This window comes from Micromys minutus (assembly GCF_963924665.1).
Source record: "Micromys minutus genome assembly, chromosome: 31".
Taxonomy (NCBI): Eukaryota; Metazoa; Chordata; class Mammalia; order Rodentia; family Muridae; genus Micromys; species Micromys minutus.
Genome location: NC_137966.1, coordinates 16,027,741 through 16,035,172, shown reverse-complemented (window position 1 = coordinate 16,035,172; position 7,432 = coordinate 16,027,741). Strand labels below are relative to the sequence as shown.

At 49.6% G+C, this 7,432-nt stretch overlaps 1 protein-coding gene across 1 annotated transcript; it reads right to left on the bottom strand.

The window, feature by feature from the left end:
• Window positions 1-333: 333 nt before the first annotated feature.
• Window positions 334-5,282, bottom strand: TEDC2 (tubulin epsilon and delta complex 2). The gene is made up of 10 exons (XM_080942406.1): window positions 5,220-5,282; window positions 5,046-5,144; window positions 4,774-4,832; window positions 4,265-4,670; window positions 3,591-3,644; window positions 3,021-3,114; window positions 2,740-2,851; window positions 2,539-2,640; window positions 1,299-1,489; window positions 334-1,078 (listed from the first exon to the last, which is right to left on the bottom strand). The coding sequence occupies exons 1-10, from the start codon at window positions 5,267-5,269 to the stop codon at window positions 932-934; spliced, it is 1,314 nt and encodes a 437-aa protein (XP_080798532.1). The 5' UTR covers window positions 5,270-5,282; the 3' UTR covers window positions 334-931.
• Window positions 5,283-7,432: the final 2,150 nt, after the last annotated feature.

Sequence of the window (7,432 nt, the reverse complement as noted above, 5' to 3'; positions counted from 1 at the left end):
CCTGACCCCTGCCCTTTCTTTTCCTGGAGGAATAACAATTTCTTACTTAGGGGTAAAGCCTAGGAGGGGCCAGTGCCATAAGTGAGGGATACTCAGCAGGAAGCAGAGACCCCACATGCTGGTCCCGGGTGACAACAGGGATGGAGTAGGTGGGGTGGCTGGGTAGCCATGGGCAGAGTCAAACCTGTTCTGATGTGGCTTATGGCTTTCAGGGATGCCAGGAGACAAATGCCATATTTGCCTTCCCTTAGGCAGAAGAGACAGACATATTTTTGAATTTTTATTTGATGTACCTTTCCTTTATTACTTTTATTTAAATAGAGTTCAGCCAGCCTTAAACTCAGGATCCTCTCCCTTCAGCCTCCCCAGTGCAATCACAGGCATGCTTGCCTGGATACAATTCTTTTCCTTTCATTTTGTGTTTTTTTGAGACAGGGCTTCTCTGTGTAGTTGTGGCTGTCCCAGAATTTGCTCTGTAGACCATACTGGCTTTGAACTCAAAAGAGTCACCTGCTTCTACGCCCTGAGTGCTGGGATTAAAGGCATATGTCACCACCACCCAGGTGATCAATACAATTCTTAAAACCACAAAGAAACAAGAATCCAAAAAGTTCCTTACCAAACCCTAGCATGATATAATTTAAATACTTATACCTCCTAAAGGAGTTCCGTGTCATATAGGTAGTCTGTAGGTCTATAGTGAGAGAAGGGAGAGGCAGCCAAGGACTGCCCCAGGAACATAGAAAGCTGAGCCCTAACCAAGAAGTTTGGTGCTAAGAGGAGCTAGGGGTCGGGGGGTGGGGAAGCACCCTGGCCACCCAGCTTTCCCAGTGAGCTTATAGCTCTGTGCTCTCAGCTCCCCCAAACAGGAAACTCTCCCCCAATCCCTGTTCATGACACTCCAGCTGAGAGGCTTGTCTGCCCAGACTTCTTAGTCAGCAGGGTCATCTCGGAGGACTGTGAGGAACCGTTCGCCTCCCTCACACAGCAGACTGTATGTAGCCCGACACAGTGCCAGCCAAGGCCCTTTTCCTGGCTCCTGGGTGTTTATCAGAGGGAGGAGTTCAGCCATCAGAACCTGAGGAACAGTGCAGAGAAAAGGCCTCAGTGGGCAACCCTGAGATACGCTTCCACCCTTTTTCCCTCCTCAGATTCTAAACATCCTGGCCACGAGGGTGTCCCAGCTCACATGTAGGTCCAGAGGTCAGTCACAACCTATCCCAGGTCCTTCTCTTGAGACGGACCCTGGGGGTGGGGGTGGGGTAAGGTCACATCACCACCTCCTGCTCTGGAAGTACCTTTTCTAGATGGGTCTGTTGGTCTAGCATGGCCACTCGAAGCTTCAAGGTTGCCAAGGTCTGGAGCTCCTTGGTGCTAGAGTAGAGGAGGAGCTCAGGGTTCCAGGAAGAGTCCACCTCTCCTCCACAAACTGACAAGGCCTGAGCGGGCTTCTCAGCAAGGCATACTCCTGGAAGTTGTTCCGTCACAGCTATGAGAGGAGACATTTGTTGTCTCATGGGGTGGCAGCCATCACCAAGGTTTCTCTTCTTAAAGGCCAGTACTTAGCTTTCCAGGCACCTCTTCCCTAATCTCAATCCTATGCTTGGCTCTAAGGGATACAAAGCCGAGCTTTTAAAACAGCCCAAGCATAAGTCAAGCGGTGTTGCATACCTTAAATCCCAGCGCTTGGAAGACAGAGGCAGGCGCAGATCTGAGTTCAAGGCTACCCTGGTCTACAGAGCGAGTTCCAAGACAGCCAGGACTACACAGAGAAACCCTCAAAAACTAAAACAAAACAAAGAGGCAAACAAAAAACCCCAGCCTGGGGTGTAGCAGCCTGTGGCATACTTAGTGTAATGGGTTTGTCTGTGTCTAGGCCCTAGACACAGTAGCCCTTCCTCTAGTCACCAGCAAGGCAGGTTAAAGCGCCTGAGGTTTGTCTTGTGCGTTGTATATTCAGAAGCTGAATACTGTTCTCTTGACTACACTGTAACCTGATATTGGGGTGCTGTATAGCCAATGTAATGTGAAGAATGATCCCCATTAATTCATGATTGGTCAATAAATGGCTGGAGCTTATGACTGGGTAAAAGAGGATTAGGAGGCAGGACTAGGGATGGAGTGAGGAGTTGGATGGAAGGGGAGAGGAAGAAAACAGAGAGAGGATGAGGTCACCATCAATGGAATGGACCAGGAGCAGGTGGCCAAGGGAAGTGCACCCTGAGGACAGGCTGGAGTAGCAGAAACAGCCCGTGAGACACCAGATTGGCAGGGGACTGACATTTGTGTGGTTTTAACAGGCGGAAGGGTTAGAAAAGCTCAAAACCTCCCAACATGGTACCTACAGCTTATTAATAAACTGCAGTGTTTCTGTGTTGTTTACTCCGGATCTAGACAACCAGTCATGGGATAGAAACCCCCAATATTTATTTAGGAATCAAAAGGGGCCTAACAACCCTCCTCCCCAAGAAAAATAATGTCTTGCTTTACTAGACCCCAGTTCAGAACTTAGCACAGTAGGGCTGGGCTAGAACCCACCTGCTTGCAGCACCTGTATCCTGTGGAGACACTGTCCAACAATGGTGTGCAGGCCTTCCAGGGTGAGCAGGCATCGGTACTCCTGCATCCAGTCAATGGGGTCTACACAAGTTAAGGAGGTCAAGCAGGGTCCATGATGGCCCCACTTGCCGGGCCCTCTTGCCTTCTGCCCTCCACCCAAGTCCAGTCAGGACCACTGACCTGTTGCAAGTTCCTTTTGCATATGAAGTCTTAGCAACGTACAGGCCTTCCTTAGGCTCTGGATGTGCGCCTCCACTTCTGTGGCACTGGGCCTGTGGCTGGAACAGCCCGACTGTTCATTAGTTAAGGAAGTTGGTCTGTGGCCACACCCAACCCTCCCACCAAAGATGAGTTTGGAGAGACACCATTTCCATATCATAGGTCATATTAGTCCTTTCCCAAACCCGCCAGGTTTAGAGCCTGTTCCAAGACCCTCAGCTCTCCCATGACAGTAAGGATACAGCCGTTTGGAGCTTGTGGAGGAACTGAGTTTTGGCGGCTCTAGTGGCATTTGTGGCATCGTTGGTTCGTGTTGAGCTGAGCTGGGCCCATAGCCTGGAACAGAACCAAAGGCACCGGACAAAGGACAAGGTTATTTTAACTAACCAGAGTATACTCCTCCAAAGGCAGGGAAAATGACAGGCAGGGGTCTATCCCCTCCCAGGTGTATGGCTTTGCTAGATGGCAGGAGGGGACAATCAAAGCCTCAGGGAACTTGGAGATACTGACCAAAACGAGGGGGCAGGATAGATACTAGGGGCACAGTGCAAACATCTGACTTCCTCTCCCTGTGGCACACTCACCCAAACACACGTGCATGCTCCATCCAAACAAAAAATAACAAACAAAAGCTCGTCTGGTTGAACTGGGAACGGCAAAGCTCCTGGGCCTGAGCTGACTGTACCAGCTCACATGAAACAGAGCCTCAGCGTGCACAGGGACACAGCACAAGCAGAAAGACCCGTTGGAGAGTTTCATTTGCTCAGCCCAGTGTTGGTGATGTTTTCCTGTCTGCCTCCACTCAGCCTTACCGGGAATTCTGAGCCGCTGCCTTCCTGAAAGCCGCAGGTAGCTGCAGGAGAGTCCTGTGAGAGAACACAACACTAGAAGCAGTCTCCTCACAGCCTAGGGCTGTCGTTCTTACGCCTGGCCCAGACCCCATTAGGGGTGAACCTTCTTACCTCCTCTGCTTTTTTTTTTTCCTCCACATTATTTCAATTTTCATTAAAGGAAACTGATATGTAATTTTCTTCTTTATAGATATGAAAAAGGAAGCAAGAAGGCAAAGTTGAGAGAAACAGATGCTACCCACAGGGCAGCGGTGCCGTTTGGTTGTTTTGGTCTTTGTACCAGCGACCACCACGCCTGTGAACAATGTCCAGGTCCAGCTGGACTACACGGTTTTTCTGGCAGTCAGAACTCCTCTGCTTGCATAGTCTGATTCTGACAAACTTTTTAAAAAGGGCTTCTGGAGTAATGTGGGTGCTAGCCCAGTCCATAGAGAAAATCCTGCAGAGCCAGCCTCTCTAGAGCCCATGGGCTGGTCCGGCCCCAGAAGGACAAACCTGGTACCACCCCAACCAGCTGTTCTACCCTGCCTGCTTGAGTCATGACCCTTATGGGGTGGCATCTGGGGTTTCCTCACCCGGCTCAATGCCCTGTCAGGATCGGAACAGATAGAGAAGGTGGTTTCTGGGAAGCTTACCCCTTTTCTTTTAATGTGAAGAGTTCTACAGCATGACGAACAGATGATGGGGCCATCTGTTGGTCCCTGAGGCCTGGTCCATACCCAGTAGTTTGGTCTTGTGTTTTTACATGGGTCTTATCTCCCCTTGTCTGAAGTCTGCACTCATGGTAATCCTTGGCAGGGGCTGTGGCCCGTTGTAAGCCCTTCCTGGATCTTGCACCTGATACACGGCTCCCAGCCTGGCTGGGAACCCGAGGATGGGCAGAGGCAGAGGCACCAGTAGTAGTTGCTGCTTTAGATGTCAGACTGGGGGTTCTGTCTCTTTGTCCAGCCTTGGATACGCCTTTCCTCACACGTACAGCCTTCTCCAGTGCCTGGGTCAAAAGTTCCAGCTCCTCGAGGTCTTGAGAACTCGGTGTACATGCTATGAACGTCAAGAACCATGCAAGAATTGCTCCTCACTGTCCCATGAAAGCAAGCCAGGGAAAGTACAGGGACAGCACCCGTAAAAAGCAGCTGATGTTTACCTGGGCTCGAGTCCTCTTCCTTGGTTTCTGGAACTGGAGATGGGGTTTTGGTTGGTTCCCTGTAAAGAAATGGCAGCCATGACATGGTCCAAACAGATCCTATCCCTAAGCATATTCTCCAACCTCAGATCCTGTAGGATAAGGGGGAGGGATAGCAATGGCAACCGGACTCTAAAAGTGTGCACTTGCATTTGGCCTTCTAGGCCCTGGAGCTCTGCATAATTCTGATGGTCCGAGGAGGGACTGGTCAGGAGGTCCCTGGTTTGGCGTACCAGACCTGCAGCAGCCTCCTGGAAACGCGCAGGCTTCGCTCCAACTGCCGCTGATGATCGGCGCAGGAGTTCAGGGCTCCCTGCAGCTCCGCTACCAGCCTGAGGACAAATATTATGTGAGTCTCGATACCCCGCGCCCGTCTGACCCATTTCCTTCTGTCGCACGAGACCCACCGGTGCGCGCAGTCTGCGGGTAGGACATAGTTTGCTTTAACACCAAACATTTTTTGCCGCCACCACAGAGTCCCCCGCCTTCCGGGCAGAAGGCCGCCCACTTCCGGCTAGGCTATCCAATCTCGAGCAAGACGTTCAAGACCTGCTCCAAAGTGCCAATCCGCTTCAAGCTCCACCCCATCACCCCAGACTCCGCCCTAACCCCGCCCCCAGGGCAGCTGCAGAGGTTCTATTTGAACCTTGATGATGCCAGGGTAGATAAGACTCGCTCATTTCCGATTTGGGTAGCCAGATAATGCTCTTCTGGCAGGGCACCCGTGACCCTCTAATGTTTGGTTTTATGGCTTATCCAGGTTTTGCCGAACCTACTTTGAAAGCAGAGATAAGCGGTCTTGCTGACTCCAGGGTCACTGAACAACCAAGCATACGGACGGACCGAAGATGATGTAACTGGGCCAAAGAACAGAAGCATAGGATGAAAGTCAGATAGGAGCCAGGAGAGATCAGCGAAGTCCAGGGAATCTGGAGCATGTGGCACTTAGGTCTGCCGGGCTGGCCTACGTCATGGCAGGTTGTGCAAGGGACAGATGAGTGATGGCTGGAAGGAGGAGGGGAGGCTGAAGCCCAGAGTGGCCAGGAGGCAGTAGATAGACCACATGCAAGCACTGTAGCTTAGACTCAGCAAGGGCCTTTGCCAAGTAAGGTCAGCTTTTCACTTCATGGTTCATATCGACTTGAGACAGGCCTTGTTTGCCCTGGAACTCGCTCTGTAGATCACGCTGGCCTCGAACTCACATAAACCCACCTGCCTCTGCCTCCTGGGTTCGGGGATCAAAGGCATGTCCCACCACCGCTCAGACTCATATTGAAAGCTACTTATTTACCATTAATATATCTCACTTTTATTTTTATCAAGGCAGTCTCAAGAAGCCCAGAATGGCTTCTAACTTGTCAGAATCCCGGGCCTGGTGCACGCTGGGCAAGTACCCCACCAACACCCCGACTCATTAGCACAGCACAGCATTGTATGCTAACGCTCTAAGAAAATGTTTTGTTCTTAACATATGGAATCCTTTATGAATTTGAGTGTCATTCTTGAGCAGGGGCCATGCTAAACTGCTGTCTAGTTTAGATGTGCTGCTGAAGTGAGCTTTTTTTTTTTTTTTTTAAATGGGGTCTCATTGTTACTCTTAATTGGTCTGAACTATGTAGACCACACTGGTCTTGAACTTAGAGATCTGCCTACCTGCCTCCCAAATCTGCTCATTTTTGAAACAATAAATGACATATCAGTACATTATCCTATCTTCTTTAAAAAAAAAAAAATATATATATATATATATATAAAGTACACTGTAGCTGTCCTCAGACACACCAGAAGAGAGCATCAGATCTCATTACAGATGATTGTGAGCCACCATGTGGTTGCTGGGATTTGAACTCAGGACCTCTGGAAGAGCAGTCAGTGCTCTTAACCCCTGAGTCATCTCTCCAGTCCAAGTCTATCTTCTCAATCAAGTCAGATTTATATGCAGCTGGATCTCATGTACTCTCAGCTGACTTTGAATCCACTAGTCAAGCTGAGGATGACCTTGAACTCATAACCTTCCTGCCTCCATCTTAAAATTTCTCAATTAAAAAGCTTCTATGTGAAATCTGGTGCCCTCTTCTGGTGTGTCTGAAGACAGCTACAGTGTACTCATACAGAATCTTTTTTTAAAGCTTCTACAGCTTACATGCCTAGTGCCCTTGAAAGCCACTTTGTGGATGTGGGGATCTGAATCCAGTCTTCTGGCAGAGAAGCATTATGCTCCAAACCACTGAGCCATCTTTCCTGCCTCCATCTCTGATCTTATTTCTAACTTGAAAAATGTGGTTGGCCACTGGAAGAAATAAGGTCAGTGCTCAGTAGAACTGGAGATAGTAAATTATTAATTCCAGGGCCCAAGAAGTAAAGTAACCCTAGTTGTTTAGATACGAAAAGAGCAAGAAAGCTGTGAGCCCCATTTCAGGTGAAGGAGGACTGTTATCTAGGCACTCCTACCTACAGTGGGCCTCCGATAGAAATCAGGGGGACCCAGGACGTGCCTGGAGTAATGCTTCCTACAGGTGCACACTGATAGTGGATTTAGATGTTAAAGTCACTTATTTTATTGTATGTGTATAGCCGGTATGCATGTGTGCCACATGTAGACCCGGTGGCCACAGAGGTC

Excerpts from the sequence above, each read along its gene's own strand:
- TEDC2 (XM_080942406.1), bottom strand. The coding sequence starts at position 5,269 with ATGTTTGGTGTTAAAGCAAACTATGTCCTACCCGCAGACTGCGCGCAC. Across the intron at positions 5,145-5,219 it reads CCCGCAGACTGCGCGCACCG|GCTGGTAGCGGAGCTGCAGG; the intron begins GTGGGTCTCGTG and ends ATTTGTCCTCAG. Across the intron at positions 2,641-2,739 it reads GCAAAAGGAACTTGCAACAG|ACCCCATTGACTGGATGCAG; the intron begins GTCAGTGGTCCT and ends TAACTTGTGTAG.